The sequence below is a fragment of the Coffea eugenioides genome, chromosome 2 (assembly GCF_003713205.1).
Source record: "Coffea eugenioides isolate CCC68of chromosome 2, Ceug_1.0, whole genome shotgun sequence".
Lineage (NCBI taxonomy): Eukaryota > Viridiplantae > Streptophyta > Magnoliopsida > Gentianales > Rubiaceae > Coffea > Coffea eugenioides.
In genome coordinates this window covers 2,498,726-2,514,384 of record NC_040036.1, presented here as the reverse complement: position 1 = coordinate 2,514,384, position 15,659 = coordinate 2,498,726, and the positions used below count along the sequence as shown (strand labels likewise).

The 15,659-nt window shown below is 39.3% G+C and overlaps 2 protein-coding genes across 2 annotated transcripts; one reads left to right on the top strand and one right to left on the bottom strand.

The window, feature by feature from the left end:
* Positions 1 to 3,288: 3,288 nt before the first annotated feature.
* Positions 3,289 to 4,833, top strand: LOC113762808. Its single transcript, XM_027306410.1, has one exon. It carries the CDS (start codon positions 3,289 to 3,291, stop codon positions 4,831 to 4,833), a length of 1,545 nt encoding a protein of 514 aa, XP_027162211.1.
* A 7,234-nt stretch (positions 4,834 to 12,067) lies between these two features.
* On the bottom strand, positions 12,068 to 13,325 carry LOC113762485. Its single transcript, XM_027305949.1, has 3 exons — positions 13,166 to 13,325; positions 12,701 to 13,027; positions 12,068 to 12,560 (listed from the first exon to the last, which is right to left on the bottom strand). Exons 1-3 carry the CDS (start codon positions 13,242 to 13,244, stop codon positions 12,403 to 12,405), a joined length of 564 nt encoding a protein of 187 aa, XP_027161750.1. The 5' UTR covers positions 13,245 to 13,325; the 3' UTR covers positions 12,068 to 12,402.
* Between the last annotated feature and the right edge of the window lie 2,334 nt (positions 13,326 to 15,659).

Genomic DNA, 15,659 nt, shown 5'->3' with positions numbered 1-15,659 from the left:
GAGTAAGTCCGAGTAAGAAAGAGAAACCTCGTACTATGTAAAAGGATCAACCATTAAAGGCGACCTCGATCGCTTGAGTGCTATATCCCAAAGTTTTTCTAGGCTAAGGAATAGGTCTGATGGTTTTCGATTATTCACCTGTGGCCCCACCGACAATGTGCTAAAAGAGTTCTCTTTTACTTAAGAAATAGATAAGTATATCCTACCCCCTAACTTCAAAGTTTTCACTTGAGCATGTATGATAGCTTGAGAAATCTTGAGGGCCATGTATAAGCCTTCACCATGGCATTACGCTTATATAGCGTTTTCGATCCTGTGATGTGTCAAGTCTTTTCTTTGTTTTTACAAGGTAATGCTCGAAAGTAGTTTGGCCAACTTATGTCGGGATCAATAGATCCTCTTGCCGAACTGATGAAAAATTTCTTCTTCAAATTTGCTTCATTTAAGCTGATCTCTGAGGGTAGTTATTTCGGCTCGACCCGACTCAAATTATGGGCTCGAGTAGCCTTGGCTCATCATCTCGTCTATGCGGCCGAGGTTGGTCTCCCAACGGTGGCATTACCTCGGCTCGGCCAATGTTCACGTTCTGGTGCCTGACATCCTTATGAGAAAGATGACTTATACATGATAGGTTGACAAGGCATTGACACGACATGACTACTGCTGCGTCCTGTCTATTAAAACTGGACATGTCTCAGACGGTGTCAGGTCATTGGGAATTGAAACTCATCATCCTTCACACCAACTTGTCTCCTATAAATACCCCTCCTCCTATCAAGGAAATGGGGATACAAAAATAAGAGTAAAAAATCTATACTATCAGAAGGTACTCATATATCTGAGTCACGTTGTCTTTAAACATAAACGTGTATTCGAACTAATTTTATCGTTGGAGATAGAACGAGGGATAAAGCCCCGTCAAAGTGAATTTCACAGGTCGATTCCTTCAACCCGGTACCCCATTGCCCAGAAAATCGCCTCATCTAGTTACCTTAGGTTGTCCTGGAAAAATCTCGTGGTAGGCATTTTCAACCCGACTTCTAATTGATCTGTGTAAATAGCTATTCTCACCTTAGGGGGTAGTTCGGCCGACTGGTCAGCCCTGAAGGGATAAATACCGTAACCCTGTCGGAAACGATACCTCCGTATCACAGCATTCGTTTCGGCCAAGCCAACTGTACTTCTGAAAAGAGGTAATTGGCCGAAATCTACCCTGGTGAGATCCGGCCGGGCCGCTGGCTCCATCACTCTCTCATCATGTAGTATTTTGGATTCGAGACCGTCATTATATTGGGTCTCAGATTCCTCTTCGCCGGCATATTGTGACATCCCGGCCTCTTGAGATATCTGAGCTGTCTCCTCTCCTGGACTATACGAGGTACTTTTGTACTCTTTGAATAGGTCGGGCCTCTTAGCTCTTCCGAAATCTGGTCTCACCGTCTCCTTATGCGTGGAGCTACTCAGACCATATTTAAAAAAGAAAAGGGATAATTTCACAAATCTCCCCTGAGGTTTCTGACACTTGCACTGAAACCCCTCCAGGTTTTAAAAATTACACCTAGCTCCCCTGGCAGATTATTGTGGCCCAAATCTGACATGCAGAGCACTGAAATCACCTATTTGTCCTCAGAGGATACATTTGCACTGACGTTAACTACCTACACAAATGCATTTTGAGATTTCTAATTATGTTTAACCAGAATAACAGAAATTTAATGTGTAATGAAGGTGATTAAAAAATGATTACTCCTAGGCGCCAATAGAAGATGTAATTTGACGCCAATTTCTGATGATAAGTGATGTGACTAGGCTGATTGAACATGTCTTATATAACATGTCTTATAATTTGGCGCCAATTTGGCAGATAACATGTCTTATATCTAAATGCTAAGAAACGGGACAATGAAGAAGGCAATGGAACTGGTGTGAAGCTGTCTTCATCTGGTGGAAGTTAAGCTTCTTAGAAGCAGAAATTGAGGTACCAATTTTCATTTTCAGATATGCAGTACTATAATCTCTTCCGCTGTGATGAATCAGTTTGTTAAAAAAGTGCATGTTATCTGTTAAGGTACTAATCTTGATCAGTAGATGTGTCAAGAAACTAAAGATGTTTGTTGCTTCATGCAGTACTGCAAGTAAAGATGTTTCTTGAAATTTCATGCACGATGGATGCATGGAAGATGTTTTCTGGAAATTTCATTAACTTCTATTAAAAATGTGCATGAATGTATTAGCAAATATTGACTGTTTTGCTTGATCAGTAGTTTCTGTAATGCTGAAGTACGTTGATATGTAGTGAGATGTATGCTGATGTGTTTCTGAAAATTATATGTGTTTATGTAAGAATGTAAAGGCAGGAAGCATGCACTTTTATTTAATCACTACTTTCATCCAAATCTGAAAATGTAGGATGGGGAGTATTGCTGCTGCATATGACATTGTTGTTCACTGTAATGCAAACAAAATCAGGATTCCAAATGTTGATCCAAGTGGCTACTCGTACATTAACTTGTTGTTTGATGTAACTGAAAAGGCACTGAGCAAGATAAGTGGGAATGTTAACATGATTATGCAGATGAGATGTGAAATTCCTGGAAAAAATTGCACGATGGATGTTAATGATGATTATTCTGTTAGTGAGATGTTCAAAATACATCAATCTAAGCCAGTGATTAACTTGCATGTCTCTGATATGGAAATTATCCCTGTTGATGAAGAGAATAACTTAGTAAATCCGACTACTGTGAACATGCAAGATACTCTGGTTATTAGTAAACAGAATAAGAAGACAGTAGCTATAGATGTTGATATCTCAGATGATCAGTATGGAGATTCTAGCTCTGATTCTTCATGGAGACACAATCCGTATAGTGACAATGAGGATGAATTAGTTCTGGATAGGGTCTCAAATAATGATAGTGAAGAAAGTGATACTAATTTTTTTGATTTTGAAGACAATGAAATGGAAATTGTGGTGCCTGATTCTGAAAGTGAGGAAGGGGATAATTCTAGGAGACAGTTAATAAGATCAAAGATGTGGATTTACAATCTTAAAGATGACATAGAATTTGAGAAGGGTCAATTATTCACCAATGTGGATGCATTTAGAGCTGTCTTAAAAGATTATGTTATTCAAAAAGGTTTTCCACTTCTGAGATTGAAAAATGAGAGATCGAGAGTGACTGCTATATGCAATGCTGAGGGATGCCAGTGGAGAATACATGCATCACCAGTGGCTGATAATATAACTTTTCAGATTAAAAGTTACCAATCACAGACACTTGTGTGATGGATAAACACTGTGCTGAAGCCACTTCTGATTGGATGGCCAAGAAGCTAGTTGGTGTCATGAGAGATCATCCTAATATGACCAGCAAAGGTGTAGAGGCAGAGTTGAGAAAGTATGGTGTGAAGCCAAGTAAAATGCAGATTTTCAGAGCTAAGAACAAAGCACTTAATGAAATAGAAGGCACACATGCTGAATCTTATTCTAAACTCCCCTCATATGCTGAACTGTTAAGGAACAATAATCCCAATAGCATTTGTAAAATACATTATGATAGGTCAAATCTGTTAATTGAGCCTAAATTTCTGAGAATATTCATTAGCTTTAGAGCTCAAAAGCTGGGATTCCTAGAAGGTTGTAGACCTTTTGTGGGATTTGATGGATGTTTCTTGAAGGGTCCATTTGGAGGTGTGCTTCTCACAGCAGTTGCTTTGGATGCAAACAACAGCATTTTTCCAATAGCATTTGCTGTAACTGAATGCGAGAACAAGGATACTTGGAGATGGTTCTTCTATTACTTTCAAGAGTTCTTTGGACCATTAGACAACAACATCCCTTTAACTTTCATGAGTGATAGGCAGAAGGGACTGAATCTTGCTTATGAGGAGATATTTCCTGATGCAACTGGTAGGCATTGTTGTAGGCATATATGTAGTAATTTCAAGTCTCAATTTCCAGGAATATTACTTAGAAGTTTCTTTTGGAAGGCAGCAAAAAGTTATGATGTTGTTGGCTATAATGAAGCAATGGCAAGTATTAAAGATATTAACATTGCTGCTTGGAGATATCTGGACAAAATTCCAAGAAGTTCCTGGTGTAGGCATGTCTTCTCATCTGAACTTAAATGTGATCATGTAACAAATAATTTCACTGAATCCTTTAATAATTGGATTGGTGATCTTAGAGGAAAGCCTATACTGACATTAGTGGATGGTTTGAGGAGAAAGTTCATGAAAAAGTTGCACAAGAGGTACCAGAAAGGTTGCATTTTGACTGCTAATATCACTCCCAGGATTGCTGAGAAACTCACACAGATTAGCCAAGCATCAATAAAATGTGAGATACATATGGCTAGTGAAGATACATTCGAGATTGGTGATGGTGACAGAAGCTACATAGTTAATCTCAGCAAAAAAATCTGTGATTGTGGTGCTTTTCAGATATCTGAAATTCCATGTAAACATGCAGCATTGGAAATTATTTACAGGAGAGAAAAATTGGAACATTACTGTGAAGCCTGGTTCACGAGGGACATGTATTTGAAGGCATACTCAGAAATGATTCATCCTATTCCTGATGTGAAAAGGTGGCCTGCGATGCCTGATTTACTCCAAAAAACTGTGTTGCCACCTCCTTTGCGAAGAGCTCCTGGTAGACCAAGAGTAAATCGAAGAAGGGAAGCTGATGAGGGAGCTTCCTCTCACAACCAAAAAGGAGCAGCACTCTCAAGTGTGGCAATTGTGGAGCTTTTGGTCATAATAAGAGGACCTGCAAAGGACAACCTGTGCACAGAACGACTGCAAACAAAACTACAGCTGAACTGGTAGTTTCTCATTTTATCACTGAACTGCATCATCTTACATTGATTTTTGTTATGTGCTACTCATTTGAAGTTGTTATCACAGATGACAAATAGGAGAGGTAGGCCAGGCAGAGGAATGGCCAGCACAGGCTTATCAGGAGCTGTACTTTGGGTATTCTGCTGCCAGTTTTATGTTTCATTTTTTATCTATTACAATTATATATGTGAAAAGGTTTCCAGGGACTCACAAGTGCTCTCATTTCACAGGATTATGCAGAAAGAGCAGTACCTATAGTTCACTCCAGTCAAGGGAGCAATCCTAGTCCTACTGGTCATAATGGAGGTGTTAACGTGCAGAATAATTGTCAAACTACTGCTGCAGGCTCTAACAGAAAGGTAATAACTTGTATATTATAGCTTGTGTAAGAGAATAACAAGTTCTATGATCTAATTTTTGCTCATTTGAACTTGATTTTCATCCTATTATGTTTACAGAGAGGAAGGCCTGCTTCAAACAATCATTCTACTTCAACAGTCAGAGGTGCTGGTAGGACCAAAAGTACTAGAATGTACTCCAATCCTCAGGTTCCAGTTCATTCGACTTCTGACATAGCTGAAAATGCTACATCTGTCAGCATGAATGCACCACCAAATATGAACTCCAATAGCATTAGCAGTACCAGCACTTTCAGTAATTGGTTTTGAGTTGCCAGTTCAGACTAGTTAGCATGTAATGATTAGTTTAGCTTCTTTTGAATTTGGTGCTGGTATTTGGAAATGTACCAGAAGTTATGAATGCTGAAATATTTTGTTAATGGGAGCTCACACTCTTTTACACTATTAGTGGTGCAATCCTCACCATCTATTCTAGAAACTGTCTTGGTAGATGGTGTTTTGTAATTCTGGATTGCATTGATGGAAATGTTATATGTTCTGTTGGCCAGAAAAGTTGCATTTTAGCATGTGTAATGTAACTGCTGCTATTGTTCAGTTGCTATTGATCAAATTAGCATACTGGTGCTATTCCCTTTCACATACAATGACTGTAAACTACTGCATACATGGATTTTACATTAGTTTATGTAGCATTCTAACTGACATAGCTGGATAACTTTTATTTGGCTTTCACCACAAAAGGCATACTACAACTGCTACATTGTTGCAGCAGATTTACATGAATTCAGGAGCTGATTGATTTTACTATTTGAATGAAAATATATATAGCTAACAGTAGCATATTGGTGATGAGCAGCACGTTTCCTAAGACACTTTGAGCTGGCAATTGTCGTTGCAATTCCACATTAGGTTCAGATTGCCTTTCTGAAATGCCAAGCACTCTAGCTCTGCTAATATCCCTTTCCCTGTTTGTGTCTTGGTTGCTTCTTCTGCTATTAACTTCTTCTTCTTCTCCTCCATCATACCATTTGAAATATCTGCATTTTGAGCAGCAGAAATACAATTTGTCTGGATTCTTTTCGCTCTCTGATATCTTCACTGTGGCCCTGCGATTGCAGTAGCAATATCTATTCTTAATACTGAAAGTTATTGGTGAATTCCAGAATTCTGTTGGTTGGCTTGAAGAGGCCATGTGACTGCTACTCATAGTCTTTTGGCTCTTGAGGATAAAATGTGCTTTCCAAATTTGCATGAAAAAATTTGGCTTGAAGAGGCCATGGAATCTGCTATTGAGGATGTTTATATGCACAATCTTTTCCAAATTTTTGGCCGTTGGAAGATTGCATCAGACCGTTGCCTATTCCCGTGCATCAGACCGTTGCCTACTGAAGAGTGCTTGGTGTAACAAAAGAACTTTTCCTAAATTGCATTTATACCCCTTCAACTTTGATAATCATGTCTACCTTGTTATCAACTACCAATCTTGTACTAATAAGTTCCATTGAGGGCATTCATGGAATATAATTATCAACTCTGTCATGACAGGAATATTGGATTGCTAATTGGACTGAATTGTTACCAAAATATGAAAAGCAAGGGAGCTAGGTGTAATTTTTAAAACCTGGAGGGGTCTCAGTGCAAGTGTCAGAAACCTCAGGGGAGGTTTGTGAAATTATCCCAAAAGAAAACAAACTTACTTTTTTCTGAGGCGAAATTGATGTCGGCTACTACGAATTAGTCTCGGTTGACTGCTCTTATCTAACTACCGTAACTTTCTATCACCGTAAATAAATGGTGAAAAGATTCTCTGTTTATAAGGGCAAAAAAAAATGAATGGGCGGCAGTTTTAAATTTCAAAAGATGTGCCTCCTCTCTCTTCATTCATGCTTGACTGTTCATCTGACAACCGTTCCGTGCTTCTCTCCACATTCTAACACCATGTCATTCAGTCTAATAACCGTCCCATCATCCCACGTCCTGCTAACCAACGTGTCCACATTTGGCGTCTCATTATTTTAGAATATGCCACGTTCTACAGTTACTCCATAAGAGAGTCTCAGGTCAAGAGACAGGATGAACTTCCCATTCCTGAGGCTTGAGAAGCTTATTGAAGGCGGTCATTTCGATTCGACCCGACTCAAACCATGGGGCGACTTTCTATGGATTCGAGCAGCCTCGACTCATAGCCTCTTCTATGTAGCTGAGGTTGGTCTCCCAACGGCAACATTACCTCGACTCGACCACTGTCCATGTACTGGTGCCTGACATTTTTCTAAAAAGACTGATTTATACATAACAGGTTGACAAGGTATTGACACGACATGACCACTGCTGCGTCCTGTCCATGGGGATTGGACATGTCCCAGACGGTGTCAGACCCTTGGGAATTGAAACCTATCATTCTTCCCACCAACTTGTCTCCTATAAATACCCCTTCTCCTATCAAGGAAAGAGGGATACAAAACTAAGAGTATGAAATCTATACTATCAGAAGGTACTCTCATATCCAAATCACGTTGTCTTTAAATATAAATATGTATCTGAACTGACTTGATGGTCGGAGATAGACCGGGGGATAAAGCCCCGTCTAGAGTGAATTTGACTGGTGGGTTCCTTCAACCTGGCACCCCATTGCCAAGAAAGTCGCCTCATCCAATTAGCGGGGCTTGACCGAACGGGAATCACCTCTTCAATCTCTAAGACCTCATCCTATAAGCTTTGCTGCCAATGACTCACAACTTTCTTATACTAGTATAAATACTCCATTTTCCTCCCTTATTGAGGTAACTGAATTCTTGCTTACTCTTAAGTCGAACTGTTTCATATTTCAGAAACAACTTGAGCATCAAAGTGACATTGGGGAAAAAGCCCTGTCTCTTCATGTCTTCTTTTTGTTGGAATTATAGGACTTCGAACCCGTGTTGTCGAGATACCAATTCAGCGAATTATAGGACTTTGAACTCTTATTCAGCAATAAGAGGATTTTGTCGAGCTCCTATCTATTGAATATCCATATCAGGAAGAAATCTTTATTGAGATAATATTTCAAGTGCTCACAACATGCATTGTTAGTATATACATTGTAGGAACGAATAATCCCTTCTTTTTTTTAATTTGATGGATAGATGTAGAAAACAAATCTTTTTTTTTTTTTGCTTATTCTTCATCTATAACCGGGCAAAGAAAAATTTTAATTGATGATCGAAAGGGAAAATGATAAACTTGCCAGTAATAGCATGACTATGACATAGGGAAAGACTATAATAATCTATCTTGAACGCATCACGACTTATGAAACATTTGGATTGTGATTTTTAGCAAAAAAATTTTTATGTTAATATATTTTTTAATCATCTTTTTATTTTATACATACTAAATTATTACAATATATTTTTTCTAAAAAATTTTTAAAAATGACAATTCAAACTGTCCTTATTTAATTGCATGATTTGAGTGACTTGAAGCACAGTATAGCTGGGCTGTGCTTGACGAAGTGTTTGAATTGACATTGTGCAGTCATTTCACCTGAAATTGGCAAAACTCATAGAAACGTCTTTTGGTAGGATTTTTTTTTCTTTAGTTAACGAGATGAGATATTTTAAGCCTTCGAAGCTTCTTTTTTTTTTTTCTCAAGATAAGTGAAAGGATTGGGATTTGAGAGTACACAACCTTCACTTGTACTTTCTCTTCCAAGTTTAATAGTAATCCATTTCGTTGAACAAAGAGCATGACGGTGTTTTTGGCGGGCGTGGCGTCAAAGTGCAACATGGCTGGCGTGAGTAAACGCGTTTGATTCTCGTGAAGCGAAGACCAAGTCGGATTTGGTCTCTGGCTCTCAGCTTTACAACAAATTGCAAGTCGTCTGTGCTTGCGTGTGTAGTTAGTGGGCGATTGAGGAGTGGTGTATAATTTGCCACAGATCTTCACCTGAACAACGAAACCTTCAGGAAATGACAGTTGCGTTGCAAAGACTAAAAGCACCTCTAGGCATTGGCACCGGGTTATTGGGCTTTGGCCTTCCATCAAAGAAATTTAACAATTGTAACCCAGAGCAGTTCTGGGCCAACTTTCAATAACCTAAAGTTTTCATTTAATCGTCCCTTGACCCATACAATGAACTTTCACTAAAGAGTAGCCCAAATTGAACTTTTCTTTTCAGCCCAAATTTGAACTTGTCCTGGACTGCTACAAATAAAAGGATGGGTAAAATCACCTGAATGATTTCTCACATTTCTGGAAAGTCTCTTTTTGGTCCCGCACGTACGAATAGGGCAAAATCATTTCTTACATATTCAAGGTGCAATTATTATTTTGGTCCCAAATCCCGCCTACTTCCGGCCACAATTCGGTGAACAAAACGCAGTTCCACCTCACGTGCCTTCAAATATAGGAGAAAAACAAAAAAAATTTGTAGTGGACACTGGATCTTATACGCTACAATACAATGGATCAATAACCTTTCATAACTTATCGTTGTAATAATTGTTGTACAAGGATTGGGAATTATGAAGTAAAATATTTTTTAAGATAAATGATTCTGTATCTAAATAGAAAAACTATGGTAAGAATCTAATCGAAGTTTAACATGTAATCCTAAAAACAAAAGTGAGAAACAAAAAAAAATTGGATACGTTGACTCCATTTAGATTGTATTTTATAAAAAAAAAATTTAAAAATTATTATGATACTTTTAAAATATGATGTATGTGACATAATTTTTTTAAAAAAAAATTTCAATTCCCATCAGAAATTTATAAAAGTAGGTTTATCTTGGTACTATCCTTTATTATATGACAGCAATTGCCCCTACTGACCTATCAATTTTTGCCCGGCCCCGGTAGTTAGAGAATATTGTAGTTCCTTTTTTTTTTAAAAGATATTTAATTAATGTTATTCTTTTTTTTTTTATCCCTTTGTCCACGCCAAATAAATTGATTAAAAATAAAAAAGAAATCCATTTCACCTCTCACGGTTAAATAATAACCAACCAACAAGGTGTCAATTTTATGCTTATTTTTATTCTCCTTCTTAAGCACAAATCTATTCGAAAAGTTGTCCACGTTTTTTTTTCTTCTACACATCGAAATTCACCAAAATTGCTTGCTTTCTTGTTATTTCACCTTCACAAAAAAGAGAAAATATATTATGAATTTGATAGGAAAAGTGACAAAATCATCTACTAGGGATTTAGAATTTGAAAGTGGGACAATTTAACATATAATTTAACATGCTAAATTTGTTCCTACTGAATTTTTTTCTAACTCCACCCCTATCCCAAAATCTACCTCATTTCACTAGATACATGTATCTACAAGGATTTCTATGGACATGTTAACGGATGTATATGTCCGTTACTCTCACAACATACGTATGATAATATTAACATTGTAAACTGTTAAAAGGCAAACGATATTACTCAATAAAGAATTTTCTTAATAGTGATGATTATATGCATACTGTGTAAGTATGGATTATTTAGTAGTTCTGAGTAAAATACTACCCTTTATGGTATGGACCTGTTTATTATGTTTGGATTCGATCTCTGTTCTTTTGGCAGAGCTTTACGACTTTAACCAATGTCAATTTTTTTTATATATATTTTTTGAAGTTTTAAGGCATTGTAGTAAAAAATGTAGAGGTTTTTCACAAGAATAATGAAAAATTATAAGGATTAATCTTATATGTGTTGGCACTATATATACACTTTGAATACCTGTCACTTAATTTCAACTTGAATTTGAATATCAATTTTTTTTTTTGCATACGTGGCATATATCTAACGATAATAATATATACACTATAGTGTATATAAGATAAACTCTAATTATAATTTACAATGCACTAAAAGTAATTTGATTTTGGCATTTAAATGTTCCTAAAGTCTAGGTTATAGGTCTTCCTTTCATTTTCAACAATAATGAACAAGGATGGAGTGCTTCATCTTTTATTTATATTTTTTTAATGTCGATATCTTCAGTAGTGTTGCAAATGGTAAAGTAGTACTAAACTACTAATATAATATGGCTGCGTCTTACTGGGTGCATGGTTAGCGCCGAAATCATCTCCTCCCCAGTTACCGTGTATTCAGACGTCAGATGTCCCCGAAGGGACCAGCTGCCGCGTGTGGAGACAGGCTGATGAAATTACCTCCTTTTTTGTCGAAAGATTTTACAGCTGAAAGATAGTGGTGGAGGAGGAGCAATCAACGCTGAGAGAAAAAGGAACGATGGTCTTAAGCCATCAAAAGAAGAGGAAATGCTTTGCAGGAGGAGACTGACGATTTTGGGTTTGCCAATAGGCACCTCAATTTTGGGAAATGGGGCAGGAACCGTTCCTGGCATCATGATTTGGTCAAAAAATTTTATACAATTCAGATTACATTTTGTAATTTGATTTTTACGTTGTATGTGAAACTCATAAAAATTTATTCTAAAATTACGTCGTATACAAAAAAAATTACATGATGTGCAATCAAAATTACGCATAATAAAAAATACACACAATTGACAGAAACGATTGCACCTGGGTGCAATCATTCGTGCCTCTTGTCCTTTTGACAAAGTTGTCAATCTTTGCTTTGACAGCAAAGATTATAATAGTACTTCGGATTAAAATTGACAAATATTCTAATTTTAAAAGAAGAGAGTTCAAATTTTGACGGTCTAACGTTTCTTATGCGACATCAGGGGTCAAATTTTAGAATCACCTTACATATTTGATTTGATTTGATTTGATTGAGTAAAATTAGAAGTAAACTAATTGACCGTTGAACACATGAGAGGAGACCAAGTTTCGCGTTCCCTTGGATGGTGAGAATAATGGATCCCGGATTGACTGAAATCTAAAATCAAAGCAATGCTCCATACTCAAATATCATGACTTTTTTTTATTTATTTCGTTCGACGAACAAAATAGTCAACGTGCGCAACCGGAGTCCAAATCTACGGTACGTTTGCATCTAATCTACTACGGTACATCTCATAAGAGTACACTCCATGCAAAAAAAATACGCTACTATTCTCTCTTTTAGTTTTATGCTTTTAACGTTGTACCATTACAATACTCAAGAACGCAGAGAAGAGGATGAGCTTCCAACCCATGCAACAACTTCCCTCTATTATTGGTGTGGTATACACTGCTGTGTAATTAATTATCCATCTACGACTACATGTTCTTTATTGTGCCTCCCATCTCATGATTAATAAGGAGGGGGTGCCGGGGCAACAATGTAGAAGCTCACAGGCTTCCCACCATCCGATTCTGGTCCTGGTGCCACCATTCCGGAGCTTTTGATTTCCGCCATTTCTCTGCGCCCATGACCCCTCTGCGCTTCACACAGTTTCGGAAGATACACACCTACATTTATGTAGATGGAAAACATCATCATCAAATGGCGACGCATTAATTAATGCAGGATGCTGGTATTTTCACAGATTTCAGTGGCCGGCCGGGTAATGGGAAGAGGGAGGAGATCTGGACAGTGAAGTATTACTTACCTTCACCGGCAGCGAGGTTGAAGTAGAGATCAACAATATTGGGGCAGCTGCGGTAGCAGGCGGAAGAGCAGAGCTTGTGGGTAAACTGAGGCTCCAAAAGAGAGTCAGATGAAATTCCAAGTGCGTGCCTGTCAACCCCGCACGCTTCAATGCATTTGTCGGTTTCGATCCAGTCTTTCAGTTTTTCGGCTTCGATATCTGATGCGCGGCACGTGTACTTTTCCTCCCCGCTTCTGCGGACATGCTTCTCCAGCACGCAGCGCTTTCCCGACGATGACACCGCATAGGCGCAAGAGTCCTCCTTCAGGTCCTCGCAAGCTATGTTTCCTGCATGCAATACCCCATATCAATGCAAGAACTACATATGCATATCAAATACAATATAATACGGAGTAGTATATTTATTGTGCAACGAACGAAGTTTGGATTGTGAATATCATTGTATATTCCAGGAGATGAACTGACCACTAGTGCTTTGCACGCAGAGGGCGCATGCAAGAGCAATGAAGGCGAAAACAATCAGGCTGCTACTGCTTGGAGCCATGGCAATAACTTGCGAAGTTATTAGGTAGAGAAATGGAAGGAGGGGTGGCTTCAAATATTGTTGTTGTGGTGAGGACTGGTGAAGAGATTCTTCGGTTATTTATAGGGGTTTAGATTGTAACCCAATACTGATCTCTGTTTTTGAGTTCTTTTTTTTAACTGAATGCGGTCAAGCATTGAGCAGTTGAGTTGAGTTCACACCACTTCTTGTGAAAAGTACAAGACTCGACTCTGCTTTCAGAAATCGTTGAAAGGAAAATGCTGCGGGACCCGGAAGAATAGTGCTCATGACTTTAGTCGACTGTCCCCGTTGAGAATAGACTACGGTTGGCAGTTAACGGGTTAATAGACACCGCCATTAATGGCGTACTCTACCCGCCCGGCGTGCTCAATAACTACCCACTGATCTAGCCTGCCAGATCAGATCCGGGGGGGGGGGGGGGGGGGGGGGGGGGCGGCCTTGCCTACTTATTGTGGAAATCGCAGAATAGGATGACACACCAAGAAAAGGGAGTTTTGACCTTTAGTTTGATGATGATGATGATACATGTGACTAGAATTCAAAACCGGAGACCAAAATTGAAAATTTTTGCGGACTCTCTCCTATTTTCCGTAAGCTCCGGCTGATACGTTGGGAGGACAGCATTCGAGTTCTTGAAATGAAAACCCTTATTCCCCGAATCAGGATGACTTTGGCATGGCCCGACTCAGGCATGGAGACCAATTTGCCACGTTTCTGGTTACCAACGGGGATACGCCACACGTCCCTCATTCAATAAGATGCTGCTATAATCAATTGCCGTGGTCGGGGACTAAGTTAGTTGTGGCAAGGGATTATTACGATCTCTTCACTATAATGGAGGATGGAGTGAGTATCCTTAATTAGCGGTCATACTTCCAAACATGTGAATTTTCACATGAAGATGGTAATCCTTAATAATTCAAGTAATAATTGAGATACCATTGTCTTGTATTTTACTAAAATTTAAATGGATCATTATGTACCTTTGACACATAGTACGTAATTGCATCTTCTTCTTTTTTTTTTTTTTCGACACAGGGATGTCCGGATCAATTCTTACGAGACCCGATTAATCTCTTGCGATCCGGACCCGACGCCCCAACCCGGCCCGAACACGTTAAGTAATTGCATCTTTTCGATAGACTAAGTAACGTTGGGGACATATTTTCCCATCAACCTCATTCATTATTTTTGTATAAATGACTCTCATTCATCGAGATAAATATTTTCCCATCAACCTCGCTCATTATTTTCATATGAATGACTCGTACATCAAGATACAAATGGGCAAATGAATAAAGAGAGAGCATTCATCAAGAAGTTTGTGTTTAGTTAGTGATAACAAAAAAGATGGACGAATGAATAAAGAGAGAGCATTCTTAGAAGCCAAATCCACGAGTACATTTTCAATTTTGAAGAGGAAAAGAAAACTTTTTAATTTGAAGATTTGACTGCAAAATGAGTTGATTTGGTCTAGAACGGTCAACAATGACGGGACGGCCAGAATTCCAAGATCGTCGGTGATGCGACTGCCAAAAACCGCGTCCGAGCTGAGCTAAGACGGCCGACCTGATTGGACGAATCGAGCCGGGGCCGGGCTAGGTGACCTGAGAAGAAAGAACGGAGGCGGGACTGAAGTCCCTGAGATAACTCCGACGGTCAAGTTAGTTTGGCCGTAGAAGGATGTAGTAATAGTAGAGAATACTTGTCAGCGTACCTTGCGTAACCTTGGTAGCGTAGTATATATAGGACCGGAGGAGGGATAGTTTCCTTATAGGAGTCAAAATCCCCTTAGGGTTCGGAGTCTTCTTAGGGTTTCATGCGGCGGCCCCTACATGTTCGGAGGCGGCGGCCCATCAAGCCCATCACAGGAGGCTCCCGACACACCGAGCTGGCTTTCTTATGCCGAGCTGGGCCGTGCCAGCCTCGAGGTACCTATGGCCGACCTGCCACGTGTGATCTGCCGACCTGACACGTGTCATGCGCGGATTTGCCCCACCCTATGGCCGACCTGCCACGTGTGATCTGCCGACCTGACACGTGTCATGCGCGGATTTGCCCCACCACACTAGCCCCCCTTGAGTCTAGAGTCACCGAGGGGTCGCGTGAATTTAGACCAAATTTCGAGGCGCCAGGTCTGCCAGGGATGGGACCCACGATCCCACGACCGTGCACCTTGCCCAAGTAACTGCCACGCAGGTTGTCATAACCGTCACTTCAAAGATCACGTCCTCTCATGATGACGGTTGTCAGTTCGAACGTTTTTCCAAGATAACCGTTCAGTAATAAATTCAAATTCTCAACTCGGGACTCTTCGGCTTCCCTCCCAGGGGCCTATAAATAGGCCCCACAACACGTCACTTTCACGCTTCCTTTCTCATTTCTCCTCCTTCG

Coding starts and splice junctions, on each gene's coding strand:
- LOC113762485 (XM_027305949.1), bottom strand. CDS start 13,244: ATGGCTCCAAGCAGTAGCAGCCTGATTGTTTTCGCCTTCATTGCTCTT. Junction 13,028..13,165: donor CTGCGTGCAAAGCACTAGTG/GTCAGTTCATCT, acceptor TATTGCATGCAG/GAAACATAGCTTGCGAGGAC. Junction 12,561..12,700: donor CAACCTCGCTGCCGGTGAAG/GTAAGTAATACT, acceptor ACATAAATGTAG/GTGTGTATCTTCCGAAACTG.
- LOC113762808 (XM_027306410.1), top strand. CDS start 3,289: ATGGATAAACACTGTGCTGAAGCCACTTCTGATTGGATGGCCAAGAAG.